Genomic DNA, 18,007 nt, shown 5'->3' with positions numbered 1-18,007 from the left:
AAGCAAGGGGTAGCGGGGATAGGAAGCAGAAGAAAATGTAAAGACTTGGATGTGAAAAGACGTTTTCCAAGAGAGATAAGAGATAGAGACAGAGAGAGAACCCACGAACGGGATTTTGTAGTCTGTATTTCAACCAGCGTTCACGACTTTAACGCTATGCAACTGACATTCCATCACGGCGTGATGTACCTACCAAAGGCAGGGGTCTTTGGTCCTGTGTCTCTCGTTGGACCTCTCAGAAGAATCATGCGACGCGCATCTTGGCCTTTTCGACAACAGCCAGAGTAAAAAACATCGAAAGTGCTTATGGGGGGAGGTCGTTTGTGGCTTTTTGGTGGCAGAAACCGTTTACCTAGATTGGAAGTCATCAAATATCGTCAGAAAACGCGGTGTCGGTTGATTGGTGTGACTGAAGAAAAAATGACGAGCAGTTTATAGAGCCCGTCATCCAAGCCAGGATCACAAAGAGTCTACGAGTAACACTCGTTCATATGGTCTTGATGTTGAACCGGCAGGCAACACCCGGGAAAAAGTCAAGAGCGGAAACCATATCACTTGCCAAGGGTCGCCTCGACTGGGGATGGCCCCCAATTCCAGTATCTAGAGATTCCTAAGAGCGGTCAATGAATACGTACTGTGAGAGAAAAGGGTACTAGTCGGTGGGAATCATTGTTCATTGCTCATTACAGCACCACCAGCAGCTATACGACGTTCAGAGAGGGCAATGGATAACCGCCCGTAATAGTCTGATGGGTACAAAGTACCACAACTCGACTAGCTGGGTTCCCCCTGAGCGCTGGAGACCTCCTTGTTGCCAAAGAGACCCTCTAGAGCATCGCGTCATTCGTATGTATACGCAATTCGCTGCATCTGCGAGGTGGAACATGAGTTGTAGGTAACTGTCTTTTGACGCAGCTGCCGGCGGGAATGAACGTTAGTCTGGCTCGCAAAGACTTGTATGCCCTCATTCGATTGATACCCGTCGTAAATGGTCGTGAGGTAGTTCCGTTTGACGTCGGTCGACCGAGTTTTGCTTGTCGACTGCCAAGATGTATCTGGTGATTGTCATCCGAGGCCACATCAAGTCCAGCACAACGTATCGGTAAGCTGACAGGCGCGTCTGATCGGCTTCCTAATCATCTGGCGCAAGGCAGTGACGACGGGGCATAGAATGTCCATGGCCTAGAGGAATTGTAGATGGACAGCATGCGAAAATGCTCATCTACCACGACCTCTGCCTCCACCACCGCCGCCGCCACCTCCAAACATGTTGGCCATGGAGTTGAGATCCATGCCGCCCATGCCGCCAGGAGGTCCACCGCCACCCATTCCCATGCTCTGCATCATCTACAAGAAAGAAAGTTGTCAGTAAGTACATTTGTGGCCCGAAGATGTCCACGACGTACCTGCATGAGTTTGCCCATATCGTTTCCTCCTGGCATAGATCGGCCCATACCCATCCTAACCAGAAGAATCAGCATATTGTCCTAAACCACAAAGAGAAAGTAAGACTTACGCTTGGGCTCGCTTCTGCATAGCAGCCATCTGTTGTTGTTTGTTGCCACCCTGTAGCATTGCTTGAGCCTTTGCCATGTTCTTTCTCTGGGCTCCCATGTTTTTGGCAAGACTGCAGGAATGTCAGTGCTGGTATGATGTGATGTGGGTGTAGAGATGAGCACTTACCTTGCCATCACCTTATGTTGGGTCAGAAGCTCCTCTACGTCTCTGACGCTGGTTCCCGAGCCACATGCAATGCGCGTAATTCGCGTTGGTTGAGAAATAAGAATCTTCCCGTCGGAGTCGAGTTCTTTAGCGGTCATGCTATCGAATATGTAGATCATTCTGCGTATCTTTTCCTGGCCATCTTCGTCTGACATGCCACCCTGTTCGAGTCATTAGACAGAAGCTTAGAGGGATTTGGTAATTCAGAATTTCGACTCACCATCATTGAACTCAACCCTGGTATCATGCTTGCAACTTTGGACATGGGACCCATTTTGAGGATGTTCTGGATTTGTCTGAGACCCCTGTTAGCTCACAGCCTTTCCTTCCTGGGCACCATACATACTCTTTCATATCTCTCATTGTGAAAATACCCTCGGCCAAATGCTTCTGTGTCTCCTTAAGACCAGCGGACTCCTTCGTTATCGTAGAAATCTGTTCGATCAGGCCTGTGATATCGCCATAGCCCAAGAGCTTCTGGATGAATGGCTTCGGCGCGAATCTCTCAAGATCCATCATGTGTTCGCCGGTGCCTAGGAAAATGATTGGAGTATTGCTCGCCGCAACAGCAGAAATCGCACCACCACCCGCAGCACTAATCAAGTCAGCGGGCCGACTCGACCTACAAAAAATAAAGATATGTGCTTGGGTATGGATACTCACCCTCCGTCGGTTTTTGTTATGATAATTGCTCCAAAATCTGCCGTCTGCTTAAAGGCCGACGATTGTGCTTCGGCTGCCTGACCTATCGTCCCGTCCAAAACCATGATAGTCTGGTCAGGTTTGATGGCATTCTGAACTTGAACCATCTCAGCAAATAAATCCGCCTCTTGCTTGTGTCGACCTGATGTATCGACAATGATAATTTCGAACTTCTCTTTCTTGAACCGGGCAACACCCTCGGCCGCCACCACCGCAGGATCGGTCTGCGTCAACGAGCCGTAGTAGGGGATCTTCGCCTTGGTGGCGTTCTGCTTCAACTGATCGTACGCACCGGCTCGAAAGGTGTCTGCGCAAACCAGACATGACCGGAACCCTCGTTGTGCGTAGTACCTGGCCAACTTTGTGCACGTCGTCGTCTTGCCAGCACCCTGTAGACCGACAAACATGATAACATTGGACTTGCCCTTCTTCGGTTTGTATGGCTCGGCATGAGGGTCGACTAATTGAACGAGGTGATCGAAGACTGCCTGCTGGATCAATCGTTTCTTATTGTTCGCGCTCGTGTGAGGTGGGAGATCCTTGAAGTTGACGGTGCTCTGGATCGATTTTCGCAAATTCTTGACCAGGCGAATGTTGACATCTGCAGATAAGAGGGCCGAGCAAATCTCCTTGATCATGGAATCGAAGGCTTTCTCATCGAGGTTGGGTTCGCGGTTGAGATTTGAGACGGCGGCATTGATGCGGCGCCCGAGGTCTGAAAGAACCATCTTGATTGATCGGTGCTGTACAAGAAGAAAGTCTCTCTAATACCAGTATGTGTATCGCCGTCTTGAGGTCTCCTGCATCTATCGCAGTGTGGGTGGTTGACTGATAGTGGGGAGAAACGCCATCGATGCTCCGTGTTTCTCTCTCCGCGCTTGCCATGCAATAAATTGACCCTCTTTCTCTTTACACCGCAGTTTTGCCGACCGAGAAATTCTATCATAATTTTCTTGTCGGGCTGCAAGTTCTCGTACAGCCAACACCACTGTACAGACCTCCAGACAGCCGAGAAAGTGTCGACATAGTCACCATGGCTCCTCTGTCACAGAAAAAACGCAGACTCGAAGATGGGATGCGCGGCAAGACAGATCGACCTAAAAAACGAGTTCGCAAACAAACGGACTACCACAGTTCTTCAGACGAGTCAGATGCGCAGGAGAACGGACAGTTTACCGCTGTCAACTTGAATGATTCGGATGAGGAGACCAGCAAGCCAACAACTAAAGTGAAAAACACAAAGCCCGTAGAAGAATCGGAGGATGATGTGGACGAAGACGGCCTCGAAGAGTCGGAGCAAGCAGACGATTCCTCAGCGGACGACGACGAAGATACAGTGCCAGGTGTCAATCCTAAACGAAAGTCTACAAGCAAACGAAATGACCCTGAAGCCTTCTCAACCTCGATATCCAAGATCCTGTCAACGAAGCTTTCTCAATCAGCACGTAAAGATCCCGTGCTTTCTCGGAGCAAACAAGCCGTGGAGACGAGTACATCCTTGGCCGATGAGAAACTGGAGCGAAAAGCAAAAGCCAAGTTACGGTCAGAACGTCGCGAGGATCTAGAAAGAGGAAGAATAAAGGATGTGTTGGGATTGAACTCTGGCACGGCTGGCGAAATCGCCGAGGAAGAGAAGCGATTGCGAAAGGTCGCGCAGCGAGGTGTGGTCAAGCTCTTCAACGCCGTTCGAGCAGCCCAAGTCAGCAGCGAACAGGCGGCACGAGAAGAGCGCAAGAAGGGCACAGTGGGCATGGCCAATCGCGAGGAAAAGGCAAATGAGATGAGTAAACAGGGCTTCCTGGATCTAATTGGGGGAAAGAAGCAGGCCGCAGCAGTGCAATAGAATACACAATTCCAGGCCCAGTATCGGCATTATTGTGTCTTGGGGGTCCCAGGATAAGAGCGATGATAGTTTATGATAGTACATATACAGGTCGTTTTATGTGACACGAAGACCGCCTTCGATTACCGCTTTTCAAAATCCGAGGCTTGCATGTTCCTCGTCATCTGAGGCAGCTTAACCACGAGCCCGTCTAACTCGGGCGACATCTGTACCTGACAACCCAACCGCGATGTCTCGGTCAGACCAAAGGCCAGGTCTAGCATGTCGTTCTCGTCGTCGCTCGCCTCGGGGATTTTGTCGTACATGTCGTCGGATTCGACGATAACGTGACAAGTGGAACAGGCGCAAGATCCGCCACAGGCACCTGCAAAAAGGCCATCAGATCTGGCTGTCCACCAGAGGTGAATAAACTGTTGTATATCAACACAAACCTTCCATTTCTAGATCATTTGCCTGCGCAATGTCCAGCAAATTGTCCCCTGCGGCAACTTCGAATGTATGGTTTTCTCCATCTTTGTCGACTATCGTAACGTGCAGTCTATCGTACATCACACCAAGGTCAGCAAGTCTTTCTGATTGCAAGCTGATTGCCCAAAAAAACGCACTCTTCTCCTGGTTTCGGTGGATCGAGATGGCCATGACGGCTGGCAGGACTCGTCGAAAAGCGTCGCCGCCCTTGCTCCAGAGCTCGAACATGGGACCTGATCTGACTCTTTTTGTATTCAACTGCGGCCTGATGCTGCCGAAGCCTTGCCAAAGAAGAAGATGTGTGGACCTTGCGAGGGAGTGGTCTGGCGCAAGCTATCTTGGGAGCGACCGTTTCTGGGACGTAGCATTGTAATCTTGCTGCCGAGAGGAACAGTCGAGTTGGGATTCCTGCGGTCATTCTCGGATTGGGGGAGCTGCGGCAATTCACTGGGATTTCAAGAAGAGGATGAAGAAGACGCCGACAGTCAACAGCAACCACAACGGACTGCGATCTCGCACCCGTACAATTTACAAGACAATATCTAATCTCTTACTGGGCAACTTCAAATTACAAAAAATGGGCGCCGCAGAAGGCCGGATCTAGTGACGCAATCTTGGCATTGATTATGGCCGATTCAATCTCGGTCTGCGGACTTTACACTCAAACATTGACAATCTCGAATCTACCAGGGCCGAACTCTTCGCCTCGTGGTTCACATATTCTATCTGTCGTTCGCCGGACGAGACTGAGAGGAGCAGTATGCCGCGCGTAGGATCAGGCCAGTGGACCATGGCGGCCTCAAATATTAAGCCATGAGCCTTAGTGAGTAGGTAAGGAGCGTCCCAGACGCGACCGGCACGATGCGGGTATATACATGCCCTTCGTCATCATGGCTCGACGACGACCATACTACCCCAGCCATGTTGTTCAGACGATGCGTCGATGGCCCGATGAATGTCTCGAAGCTTGAACCCGATCATCTTCATCCCGCTCAGTGGTCGATCGCCGAGGACGAGGTTCCCGGTTTCCACCAACTTGATGGCTTGCTCACCCTGCCACCTGTCAAACATGTAGCGGCCCTGGATCCTGATGCCCTTCAACATGACAAAGGCGTACGGGATTTCGACGTTGCTGAAGACGAGGCCCATCAGGGCCGCCCGCCCGTGGGGCCGCAGGGCGCCCAAGCACGACAGGAGGTGTTTGGAGGCCGCCGCCTGCGGTGGCACAAAGTCAATGTACCTGTCCGCGCCCTTGCCCCCGGCCGCCGCCTTGATCGCCGCCGTGTCCCGGTCCGTGTCCCCCGACAGCTTCACGGTGAGGAACCTGCCCGAGGCCCCGAAGGTGTCGGTCATCTTGGCCAGCATCTTCTCGTTGCGCCCACAAGCGACGACCTTTGCGCCGAGCGAGAGCGCGGCCGGCACCGCGGCGCCCCCAAAGGTGCCCGTGGCGGGGGCGACGATCACGCTGTCCCCCGGCCGGACGTCGATCTCCAGCAGGCCCCCCAGCGGCACACAGACCGTGCCGATGTAGCTGAGGTCCGCCGGGCTGTACTTCAGGGTGTTGCAGAGCAGGTCCTCGTTCAGAGGCCAAACTCGCTCCAGCGGCACTTCGGCGTATTCCGCGAGGGTGCCCTTGTTCCAGGTGTCCTCGAGCTGGGGGACGCCGCCCATGTACCCGGCCAGGATGCTGTCGTCCGGATCGTCCCTGGACGAGGTCCAAAAGTCGTACATGACCAGTTGGCCCGGCTTCAGGGACGTCGCGTCGGGGCCGACGCTGTGGACCCGGCCGATGGATGCGAACCCCGGCGTGAGGGGCGTGCGCAAGGCTCCGACGCCCATGTGGCCTCCGTACACAGTCTTGGTGTTTGGGGAGAGTGCCGTGGCGAGGACCTTGATGACGGCGGATCCCAGGTTGGCTTTCGGGACAGGGACGGTCTTCAACACCACGGGCTGTCCGACTGCCTCGAGGACGACTGCCGTATGGGTTTCGGTGGCCATGTTCGACTCTGTAAAACCTTGTGACTTTGTGTGTAAAATGTCGGAATGGGGTTGTGGTCAGGAGGGCTTGGGCTTTGTGGAGAGAGATAGAGAGAAAGCAAGAGAGATAGAAGACTGCTTTGCCCAAGTGCCAAATGTTCTACTCGTACGTTGGGTGTGTTATATACTCGCTGATGATGCTTCGCCCACCGAGTTGGCATGCCCTATCTACACCAGGCGGACCGTGCTCCCTACGCTGGACCCGCAACGCCCTGACTCAGATACGAAGCGAGGTTAGACTCGAATTCCAAATGAGGAAATGACGTTATATCCGGGCAATGTCTTCTCCGACACGGGGAGTTTGTGGGAACCGCCTCTTTCAATACAATAGATGTGAATACCTTGATAATTAGGTAGCTACGGTGGGTGGAAATCATCTGCATACTCGTCACAAAGTCTCTGATAATTTGTGCAACAATCACTCGAAGCCTCGGGTACCGGAAGTTATCAGTAACGTGAATAAAGGTGTGCACAACATAGGTGAGTTACTAGGTGACACCGAACATTCTTCGGTTGAGTTTGACGGGCGGACGAAACATCTTTAACATACAGTGAACTTGTCAATCACCATTGCCTCGAGACTTGATCTCCATCTCTTCAGTCCAGTCAAGCCGCCTCTCAGTCTTTATACTCGTCACGGTGGTTACCTCTCCCATAAGATGTGATTGAATTTCTCAGCAAGCCATTTTACTTTTCATTTCAACTTCTAGTGGTCCCCGTCCCTAGCACCCTCGACAGTTCATCCATAACATTGTTTACAACTCGTTGGAAACTGGCATTATCATCCAGCTCGTTGGAAGTGCAGACGCGGGCAATATATAGGTCGGTGTTGGGGGCAATCTTCATGAGAAGACCTGCGGTGAAAGTACCATGGCCATACGTGTCGTGCACATTGTCATTATTCTCAACGAAAGTCCACCCGTGGTGCTTGTTGATCTTCTGAAACTGCTCGTGGCCAGGGTCGACTCCGCTGTCCAGGATTGCGACCTTTGCTTTCTGATCATGCTCTCTTCGTGAAGATGTGAACAAGGTATTATTGATTGTTTTAATGAGATCCTGGATCCAATGTTTCGACTCTGTAACCTGAAGGGAACTGCCATTTGAGTATGTCAGTATTGTGAGACCCATTTTCCTACTTTGCGCGAGTTCGTCACTCACGTTGGCTTTTTGTCAAACGTTGTCGCATCAAACAGTGTCAGCGATTCACTCATCGATGAATATCGAGGCGCCGCTACCGTGCCACTCGTGTGACTAGACGACGAGACGCTTCCCTCCTGGTAACGCGGCCTTCCCATGTCATACCAGCCGTCACTGGCTGGCCACCAGCTGGTATACATTTGTCCTGATTTGTTGTTGATGAAAACATGTAGCCGCTCGCTTGTCCGTGCAACGGCAGCGACATTACAGAAGCCTGGGTACTGCTTGCTGATCGCTTCCCACTCATGTTGACTTCCCCAGACTGAGTATCGATTTCTCCAGTTCGTGTAGAGCCGAGAATTTCTGTCCTTTCCGAACACGTCGAGTTGAGTATCTTTGCGGTGGAGGACCGTCACTTCGGAGCCAGGGATCATGGCACCTCCCAGGCAGAGCCACTCTTGTTCCGCCCCTAAAGGGATGGCCTCTCGATCCCAGGTGGTGGTGTAGACGAGGCCATCCGAATCGCAAGCGAACACCTCTGTGCTTTTCAAGACGCATGAATTCGCCGACACGTAGGCATTTGGTGGAAAGCCACAATCTGGGCGGCCCAGACTCGTCCAATCTGTGCCTGGGTGGTCGAAGTCTGTGACGAGTTTCGAATAAATGCGACCATCCTCACCGCATGCAAAGACTTCAATCTCAGACTGCCTATGAGCGACGGCGGTGGCATTGCCTTTTGAAAAGTTCTTATCGCTACCCAATGATATCCACCCACCCTTCTTGCAGGCCCAGCCTCCCTTTTCCGTCCAGAAAGTCAGGTCAAATTCGCCCTTACTCGACAAAGCGAACAAGTAGATGACTTGCCTTTGGGGCAAGTTTTGGCAACGAATCGCTCAATTCTCAGAAAGCAGAAATGGCTCGCGTAGTATGCAACTCCGAGGTGTTGCCGGACATGAAGGACAGCGCCACTTCGTATGATCAGTGCCATTCGAACAAGGATGATGCAAGTGGCATTTTGTGGTCTGATTGAATCGGCAGCCCATATCGGAGCCTGAATTCATTTGCGGACATTGCGAATTATTGTTACCACGTATAGTTTTATTTATGGTCGCTCTTGGATGATATGGCTAGATGGCTGGGAAGGCAACAAGATAGATGGATCAAATGTTGCCATTTGGGTCGAGCCGAGCCGCTTCGTTGGTTGAATATGTAGTTCAAATGTCCCCGTCCGCGCGGCGAACCTTTGGTCAACAAGTCCGCGGAGGTTTCGTTCCCCGGCCGGCGCGGTAGGGGGCCTAGAGGGAAAGGGGGAGAGGAAAGGGCGAGTGGAAAGGAGTAGACGCGAGAGAGCGTGTCGACTATGGATCTATGGTGGTGGGAGAGTGGAGGACGAGAGGATATTGAGACGATGATATCGCCACTTCATCAATGTGCTCTCTCAAGGACTCCAGGAGCTGGAAAGAATGATGTGCGCTTTTTCATTGAAAAGGTTGAATTTTTACCTGCTATCTACCCAGTTCGTTAATGGTACATGTCCAATTGGCAGTCTGCAGCGTCGAAAATCAATTTTATATCCCCAATCAGGTCATTTCTTCAAAAAAAAAGAAATATCAATACGAAAAAGACCGGTGAAATTTCATAAAGACTGAAACTCCGTCGCTCGGGAACGATTGTAAGAAATGAAACACACGCCCCGTTCGTCATCCAAAAACCTGATGGCCGTGAATCCATAACGTCTAGCGAGCATCGCCTCCCGTTTTCATTCTTGAAACGCTTCGTCACTAAGAGAAAATTTGAAAGTAAAGTGACTTCCTCCTCGCTTGTCATCCGGCGACTAGCTTTTTTTTGTTTTGAAATGTCGAAAGAACCACCCCGGATCCAATTTCATGCTGCATTCATGCTCATATTCTCGTGCTATTTTGTGTGCTCGGACTGGTTTAGGCTTAAGCCTTGATCTCTGGTGCACGCTTCATCTCTTCCGTGGCATGAGCCATGTCACCATCCTTGTGGGTCTTGGGCTCACGGGGTAGTGGCACAGAGTCATATTGAGCGCGTCTGACGATACCGCCAGTGACGGGAAGGACGGAACCAGTATGCATCAAAAAGCTGTCCACTTGTCGGGCGCACTGTCGACCTTCGTTGATACCCCAAACAATGAGAGATTGGCCACGACGGCAATCACCAGCCGCAAAGACTCCCGGAAGGTTGGTGTTGTACATGTTCTTGGGGGTCTTGATGTTCTTGCGTGGATCAAGCTCAATCTCGGACTCGAAAAGGCGATCATCTGGGCCGAGGAAGCCCATTGACAGCAAGACAAGGTCGGCAGGAAAATATTGCTCACTTCCCTCCTTGGGCTTCATCTCCCAGGCACCTGTTGCTGACTTGGTCCACTCAACACGGTTGGTATTGATACCGACAACGCGGCCATCTTCCATGACGAAGTCTTTGGTCATAACACAGTACTCGCGAGGATCTTTGCCATAATGTTGCTTGACTTCAGTGTGGCCATAGTCTACACGGTAGATTCTTGGCCACTGAGGCCATGGGTTGTCGCGAGCACGCTCCGGTGGAGGCTGTGGCAGAAGTTCAAAGTTTGTGATAGACTTAGCACCGTGTCGAAGGGAGGTACCAATACAATCGTTACCAGTGTCACCACCGCCAATGACGATGACATGCTTGTCCTTGGCCGTAATGTACTTGCCATCACCCAATTCTGAGTCAAGGAGCGACTTCGTGTTTGCATGGAGGAATTCCATGGCGAAGTGGACACCTTCGGCTTCTCGGTTCTTGATCTTGAGGTCTCGAGGAACCTGGGCGCCAGTGGAGATGATAACTGCGTCGTTGCTCTGGCGCAGAGATTCCAGAGAGAACTTCTCACCAGGTCCAACCATAACACCTGTGACGAAGCTGACACCTTCGGCAGCCATGAGGTCGACTCGTCGTTGGACAATGCGCTTATCGAGCTTCATGTTGGGAATACCGTACATGAGCAAACCGCCACAACGATCCGATTTCTCATACACAGTCACGCTGTGGCCAACACGGTTGAGTTGGTCGGCAGCAGCCAGGCCAGCAGGGCCAGATCCAATGATAGCCACCTTCTTGCCGGTGCGTTCAGTAGGTGGATTTGGTACCATCCAGCCCATTTCAAAACCCTTGTCAATGATGGCGCATTCAATGCTCTTGATGCCCACGGGGTCCTCGTTGATACCAAGCACACAAGCCCCCTCGCATGGAGCGGGGCATACACGGCCAGTGAACTCAGGGAAATTGTTTGTCATCAGAAGACGGTTGAGGGCATCCTTCCACTGGTTCTGTAAATATGTTAGCACAGTCAAGCGTTGAGGAACGTTAGCGCTCTCACCTGAAATACTAACTCATTCCATTTGGGAATGATGTTGGAGATCGGGCATCCAGTTTCGGATTGACAGAAGGGAACACCACAGTCCATGCATCTCGCAGACTGGTATTTCAGCTCATCCTCATTGAGACGAGATGACAACTCAGCCCAATCTTTGACTCTGGTCTTAGCGTTGCGGTACTTCTCACTGCGACGAGTGTACTTCATGAAACCACGAGTCTTGTCAAGCACCAGTGCCGCCTTCTGTTTGGCCTTGTCCGCGTCGCCGTTGATACCTTCCTCGATATCGAGCATGTCAACCTTCTTCTGCTTAGATTCCTTGTCTTGCGCTGCGTTGCGTTGTTCTTGGTGCAGGTTACGCACAGGATTGCCAGGTAGCAAGGGTAAAGGATATTCGGCTTTCTTGGCCTCTTCCGCCTTCTTTGCTTGCTCCAACAACACTCTCTTGTAGTCCGTGGGAAGCACCTTGACAAAACGTGGAAGAGCACGGTTGAACTCCAAGAGAATGCGGGCTGCGAGTTCGGAGCCGGTGTAGTGATGATGATCCTCAATCATGCCTCGAAGGAAAGCGATCTCAGATGGGTCGTCCACGCCAGAGACTTCGACCATTTCCATATTGATTTTGGAATGGAAATCCTGGTTCATGTCAAGAACATATGCAATACCGCCAGACATACCGGCAGCGAAGTTGCGCCCGGTACTTCCTAGAACAACGATACGGCCACCAGTCATGTATTCACATCCGTGGTCACCAACACCTTCAACAACAGCGTTGGCGCCAGAGTTTCGGACGGCGAAGCGTTCAGCAGCGACACCCCTAAAGTAGCATGTACCGCTGGTGGCGCCATAGAGACAGACATTGCCAATGAGGATATTTTCTTCGGCCTTGTAGACAGCGCTGCGCGGTGGGTAGACAATCAGACGACCACCAGAAAGACCCTTACCAACATAGTCGTTGGAATCACCCTCTAGTTCCAGGGTGACACCGGGAGCAAGATAAGCGCCGAAAGATTGACCAGCTGAGCCTCTTATATTGACGTGGATGGTATCTTGGGGCAGGCCGGCCTCACCATATCGCTTGCTGATCTGGTATGACAAGGTCGCGCCCAGTGTGCGGTCGGTGTTGACAATGTCAGTTTCAATCCGGCAAGGCAGACCCTTCTCGAGCGCAAGTTCTGACTCTGAGATTAGTTTGTTGTCAAGACGAGTGTGCAACTTGTGATCCTGCTTGCGGACGTTGTAGGTGGCAACACCTGGGCGGATTGAGTGAGCTGGTGTAAGAATGAGTGAGAGGTCAAGATTCTCAGTCTTTCGCGAGCGAAGATCCTCGCGGACCTTCAAGAGTTCGGCACGGCCAACCATTTCATTAACAGTTCTTAAACCAAGTTGAGCCATGATCGCACGGAGCTCGTTGGCGATATAGTAGAAGAAGTTGATGACGTGCTCTGGGGTACCTTGGAACTTCTTCCTAAGCAAAGGATCCTGAGTGGCAATACCTACAGGGCAGGTGTTTAAGTGACACTAAATATGTTAGCACGGTCAAGCGTTGGGGAACGTCGTTGCTTACCTTGCGCATCATAATGCAGCCCATCGCAATGAGTGGTGTGGTTGCAAAACCCCATTCTTCGGCACCGAGCAGACAGGCAATGGCAACGTCACGTCCGGTTCGAATCTGCCCATCAGTCTGGACGATGACTCGACCTCGAAGATCGTTGAGAACCAAAGTCTGGTGAGTTTCGGCCAAACCCAGCTCCCATGGAAGTCCGGCATACTTGATACCAGTCCATCTAGAAGCACCAGTACCACCATCGTGACCAGAGATCAAAATATGATCGGCCTTGGCCTTCGCGACACCAGCTGCGACAATACCGACACCAACCTCAGACACCAGCTTGACAGACACTCTGGAACGAGGGTTTGAGCACTTTAAATCATAAATCAACTGCTTCAAGTCCTCAATCGAGTAAATATCGTGATGAGGTGGAGGCGAGATAAGACCGACGCCAGGAGTCGAATGTCTTGTGCGAGCGATAGGTTCGGAAACCTTGTGTCCGGGAAGTTCACCACCTTCACCAGGCTTCGCACCTTGAGCCATTTTGATCTGAAGTTCGTCTGAGTCTGCAAGGTAGTTCGAGGTGACACCAAAACGACCCGAGGCAATCTGCTTAATAGCCGACCGCATGGAATCTCCGTTTTCCATCTTGAGACTGCGCTCGGGGTCTTCACCACCTTCACCGGTGTTGGACTTGCCGCCGAGGCGGTTCATGGCGACAGCCAGCGTAGAATGTGCCTCCATGGAGATAGAGCCATATGACATGGCACCTGTTACGAATCGTCGCACGATCTCTGTCCATGGCTCAACCTGGTCAATGGGGACTGGCTGGCGCTGATCGAAGTCGAAGTCCAGCATGCCTCGAAGGGTGCAGTTCTTGATCTGCTCATACTCAGAGAGCGAATAAGCCTCGTAGGATTTGTCGTTGTGAGTCCTCACAGCATCCTGGATGTTGGCGATACTGACAGGGTCGTTGATGTGGTTTTCACCGCCGTCACGCCAGTGATATTCACCAGTTTCAGGGAGACCTGGGATGTCCCGAACATGCCGTGAAGGGTACCCTTGCTCATGGAAAGCAAACGAGTCCTCGGCAATCAATTCGAAAGTCATACCACGGACGCGGGTGGCGGTGCCAGCAAAGCACCGATCGACCACCGTGTCATCGATACCCAAAGCTTCGAAAATTTGCGCACCCTTGTAGGACTGAAGAGTGGAAATACCCATCTTACTCATCACCTTGAGAATACCGCCATCGCAAGAAGCTTTGTAGTTTGCAATCAGTTGTTCGTCGGTAAGCTTCTTCTTGATGATTCCCTCGCGGTTGAGCTTGAGGATGCACTCAATGGCGAGGTATGGGTTGATACCATCGGCACCATAACCGAGGAGAACACACATGTGGTGTACTTCCCTGGCCTCGGCAGTCTCGAGAATAATAGCAGCTCGAGATCGCCACTTGTTGCGCACCAAGTGATGGTGAACCAAGCCGGTGGCAAGAAGGGTAGGGACGGACACTCGTTCTGCGCTTGTGGCTCGATCAGACAAGATGATGATCTTGTCCCCTTCTTCGATGGCTGTGGTTGCGGCATCGCAGATGCTGTCAAGGGCGCTCATGAAGCCGTCGACACCAGAAGACTTCTCGAAAGTGATGTCGATTGCACGAACAGACCAGTCCTTGTTATAACTGTTGATGTTCTTGAGAGCGTTAAAGGTCTCGGTTTCCAGGATTGGTGACGGAAGTAGTAGTCTGCCGCACTGAGACTCGTCCATCTCTAGGAGATTGCCTTGAGGGCCGACATAGCACTCTAGCGACATGACAATGGCTTCTCTGATGGGATCAATGGGAGGGTTTGTGACCTGAGCAAAAAGTTGTCTGAAATACTCATAGAGTAGTCGTGGTTGCTGTGCCAGACACGCAAGAGGTGCATCATTACCCATAGAACCCAGAGCTTCTTTAGAATCAGCAGCCATGGGGGCAAGCAGCAGGCTAACCTGTTCGAAGGAGTAGCCGAAGGCCTTGAGCCTAGCATCCTCTTGGACGGAAGACTCGGTGAGTTTAGAGCTCAAATCAGACTCCTTGGCCAGTGCCTCGTAGATCTGCGGCATCTTCATGAGGCTCTTGTCGAGCCACTGCTGGAAAGGTTGACGGTTGGCGACGGTGGCTTTGAGCTCGGCATCATCGATGATGCGTCCAGCTTCCGTATCCACTAGAAGCATCTTACCGGGCTGCAGACGACCCTTGATGATGACTCTCTCGGGTTCAATTGCAATTGTGCCGACCTCTGAGGCACAGATGATGCGATCATCGTCAGTGACATAGTACCGGCAGGGTCTCAAACCGTTTCTGTCGAGATTGGCACCACAGTACCGGCCGTCAGAGAAGGTGAAGAGAGCTGGGCCATCCCAAGGCTCCATGAGGTTGGCTGCGTATTCGTAGAAGGCAGCCTTTCCAGCATCCATGGCTGTGTTACCCTGCCATGCCTCTGGCACCATCATCATAACTGCTTCGGGAAGAGAAAGAACACGGTTCATGACAAGCAGCTCAAGCACGTTGTCGAAAGCAGCAGAGTCGGAGCCACCATCCTCAACGATGGGGAACAGCTTCTCAAGATCTTCACCGAAGAGGTCGGATTTCAAGACACCCTCACGGGCTCTCATCCAGTTCTTGTTACCGCGTAGCGTGTTGATTTCTCCGTTATGGGCAAGCCACCGGAGGGGCTGTGACCGATCCCAGGAGGGGAAAGTGTTGGTGGAAAACCGCGAGTGGACGAGGGCGAAGTGAGCCTCATAATCTACGGATACGAGATCATGATAGTACTGGTAGACTTGCACAGGAGCCAGCTGACCCTTGTACACAATGTTTCTGTTGCTCAGGGAGCACACATAGAACCACGGCTTCCACCGGGGATCATGCGAGACGGTCTTTCTCAGGATGTACAGCTTGCGCTCGAATTCGACATCGTCGAATTGTTCGGGGTCTGTGATGTCGGGCTTATTGCCGGTTCCATAGGCAGAGGCAAGGACGACAAAAGGTTGCAGGATTATAGGTTCTCGTGAGAGGGCAGCGGGACCAAGGAGGGTAGAGTCGCGTGGGACTTCTCGCCAGCCGAGGGTGCGTAGGCCCAGGGATTGAGCGGCTTCCTCGAAGCTGAGGGTGGCATGTTTCAGCATCTCAGTATCCGGCTTGAAGAACAAGTTTCCAGCGGCATATTGACCAAGGGGAGGCAGCTCTACGCCGACCTCGCGAGCGAAATTCTTGACGAAAAATTTATGAGGAATCGAGCTCATGACACCCGCACCATCGCCATCTCGTGCATCTGAGCCGACCGCACCCCGATGGGTCATGTTACAAAGTAGATTGCGCGCATCGCTAACAATTTTGTGGCTTGGCTTGCCCTTGATATGCCTGTGAGAGAATTGTCAGAACAGGGCATCGGACGAACGGGGACGTCGGAGCGTCTTACGCAGCAAAGCCTACACCACAGGCATCTTTCTCGAGGCTAGGGTCGTAAAGACCTTGCTTCTCAGGCAAAGCCTCGCCCCATCCATAGCCCTTCTCGGGCTGGTATGGCGTATACTCTTCCTGAACCTCTGGTGTTTCGTTCTCTTGCTTGTGTGATTCCACCGTTGACAGGCCCATCCTATGGTCGACGGGCGACTCTTTTCTTTCACGGGTGAAATAAGGAGGAAGGGAGGTGGCGACTACGGTCAGATCGGTCGATGGGAGGGAGAGTAAGGCACGGTGAGGGAGGGGCTTACTCGGCAGCAGGAAGGCTGTCTCTATGTAGGTCGAGCTCCGGCGATGGCAGGATTGAGTCTGAGGATGGCGAATAGACAGTGGCAGACTGGGAGCTGGGAGCGTGGTGAACAAGAAGAAATGGAAGAATTGGGTGGACAAGAGAAGGAAAAGAATAAATTGGGCTCTGAATCTGGGTGTGGGGTTTTTTTTTGCTTGCACCAGACTTTCTCAGAGTGTTTGAGCCATTCACAGCCTTGGTGTTAGCTACCTAGTAACGTACGGCGGAGTTGGTGAACAGGACGAGCACAGGCACGGAAGACTCCACGGTACGAAGAACGCCTACGAATACGGCCAAGAGTGCGTTAAGGTTGATCTCAGAAGCAAAGACCGCCATGGCATACCGCCCTTGGTGCCTCTTCCTCTCCCTCTCCTCCTACTCACTCCCTGTAGCTTACAGTTATGATGGACGGAGGTGGGGGAAAAGGGCATCATGCAGCACGGGCGAGCTCCATTATAATTCGTGGCTTCTCCTCTTCAAGCTCGAGGCTCCATCCGCCGCATCCAGCTCCATCATCTTGCATGTGCTGATAAGAGTCGCCGTGGCCAATCATGACGGCTTCTTTGACTTTGATTACCATTTTCATTGGAGCAACTGAAAAGATTTCGCCGCTACCGGCCTGTGTTTGTCTGTACAAAGTGCAAAGACTGAAGAACCATCACCTGCTACTCTCTGCTGCTTCTGTGTGTCATACTGCGTGCGCGCGCGAGCTGCATCTCTCCACCGCAATCTAGATGCAAGGATCTTTTCTTCGCTTCGCCTACATTGTTCGCACGAATGTTTCCTCGACTCTGTACTCCAGTCCCCCCCGTTCCCTGCTATTGGTACACGAAAGGAGGGAACTGCGCAGTGTCCACCTCGGCATTGACCGCGGCCTCTGCTGTTCCTCCGTATGTTTTCGTCCTTCTGCGTGCTTCGTGCTCAACTCTTTCCGGTGTCGCCCGGTAAATAGGCTGCCAGCTAGCGAAAAGAAAATTTTTCTCTGGCTGCATCCTCTCCTTGTACACGGTCAGGTCAGCAAGTGTCAGCTGGACAGCCAACACTCCCATCGCCCCAACTCGGCAGCCTCACAACACCGAGCAGTACAGAAGCTGCTGAAAACATCACAAATCATCACTACAAAATCCCTACCACCGGGACAAGATGTCTACTTCAAGCATTATTGTTCCTCACAGCCTGAGTGTCAGCGACCTGCACCCCACGCTCGGATAATTCTTTACAACCCCGTATTGCATTTGTGCGTTAACAAATCAGATAGGCTGCATTAACGGAAGGGCCGCCATGTGTCGAACTGGGGAGCGTAACGCAGTAGTGGACTAACCAGTCGCTATAGCCAGAATAGCAGAGGATTAGCCGATCAACTGTTTCTCGTAAAGGAAATTCGGCATCGT

At 52.0% G+C, this 18,007-nt stretch overlaps 6 protein-coding genes across 6 annotated transcripts; 1 reads left to right on the top strand and 5 right to left on the bottom strand.

Annotated features, from left to right (window-relative positions):
- Positions 1 to 126: 126 nt before the first annotated feature.
- On the bottom strand, positions 127 to 3,261 carry PV06_01575 (signal recognition particle protein SRP54). The gene is made up of 7 exons (XM_016402183.1): positions 2,386 to 3,261; positions 2,069 to 2,317; positions 1,943 to 2,018; positions 1,684 to 1,883; positions 1,517 to 1,627; positions 1,407 to 1,461; positions 127 to 1,347 (listed from the first exon to the last, which is right to left on the bottom strand). Exons 1-7 carry the CDS (start codon positions 3,150 to 3,152, stop codon positions 1,219 to 1,221), a joined length of 1,587 nt encoding a protein of 528 aa, XP_016266080.1. The 5' UTR covers positions 3,153 to 3,261; the 3' UTR covers positions 127 to 1,218.
- A 132-nt stretch (positions 3,262 to 3,393) lies between these two features.
- Positions 3,394 to 4,356, top strand: PV06_01574 (uncharacterized protein). The gene has a single exon (XM_016402182.1). It carries the CDS (start codon positions 3,458 to 3,460, stop codon positions 4,265 to 4,267), a length of 810 nt encoding a protein of 269 aa, XP_016266079.1. The 5' UTR covers positions 3,394 to 3,457; the 3' UTR covers positions 4,268 to 4,356.
- PV06_01573 (uncharacterized protein) lies at positions 4,282 to 5,270 on the bottom strand. Its single transcript, XM_016402181.1, has 2 exons — positions 4,699 to 5,270; positions 4,282 to 4,631 (listed from the first exon to the last, which is right to left on the bottom strand). Exons 1-2 carry the CDS (start codon positions 4,961 to 4,963, stop codon positions 4,390 to 4,392), a joined length of 507 nt encoding a protein of 168 aa, XP_016266078.1. The 5' UTR covers positions 4,964 to 5,270; the 3' UTR covers positions 4,282 to 4,389.
- Positions 5,271 to 5,623: 353 nt separating this feature from the next.
- PV06_01572 (uncharacterized protein) lies at positions 5,624 to 6,733 on the bottom strand (the record flags this gene model as incomplete). Its single annotated transcript, XM_016402180.1, has 1 exon — positions 5,624 to 6,733. The coding sequence occupies one exon, from the start codon at positions 6,731 to 6,733 to the stop codon at positions 5,624 to 5,626; it is 1,110 nt and encodes a 369-aa protein (XP_016266077.1).
- A 732-nt stretch (positions 6,734 to 7,465) lies between these two features.
- Positions 7,466 to 8,980, bottom strand: PV06_01571 (uncharacterized protein; the record flags this gene model as incomplete). The annotated part of the gene is made up of 3 exons (XM_016402179.1): positions 7,466 to 7,865; positions 7,931 to 8,773; positions 8,904 to 8,980. The coding sequence occupies 3 exons, from the start codon at positions 8,978 to 8,980 to the stop codon at positions 7,472 to 7,474; spliced, it is 1,314 nt and encodes a 437-aa protein (XP_016266076.1). The 3' UTR covers positions 7,466 to 7,471.
- Positions 8,981 to 9,401: 421 nt separating this feature from the next.
- On the bottom strand, positions 9,402 to 16,701 carry PV06_01570 (uncharacterized protein). Its single transcript, XM_016402178.1, has 4 exons — positions 16,284 to 16,701; positions 12,838 to 16,225; positions 11,274 to 12,791; positions 9,402 to 11,223 (listed from the first exon to the last, which is right to left on the bottom strand). The coding sequence occupies exons 1-4, from the start codon at positions 16,457 to 16,459 to the stop codon at positions 9,853 to 9,855; spliced, it is 6,453 nt and encodes a 2,150-aa protein (XP_016266075.1). The 5' UTR covers positions 16,460 to 16,701; the 3' UTR covers positions 9,402 to 9,852.
- Between the last annotated feature and the right edge of the window lie 1,306 nt (positions 16,702 to 18,007).

Source organism: Exophiala oligosperma, assembly GCF_000835515.1.
Source record: "Exophiala oligosperma strain CBS 72588 unplaced genomic scaffold supercont1.2, whole genome shotgun sequence".
Classification (NCBI taxonomy): Eukaryota; Fungi; Ascomycota; class Eurotiomycetes; order Chaetothyriales; family Herpotrichiellaceae; genus Exophiala; species Exophiala oligosperma.
The sequence above is the reverse complement of the archived record's forward strand: the minus strand, read 5'-3'. Positions and strand labels throughout refer to the sequence as shown.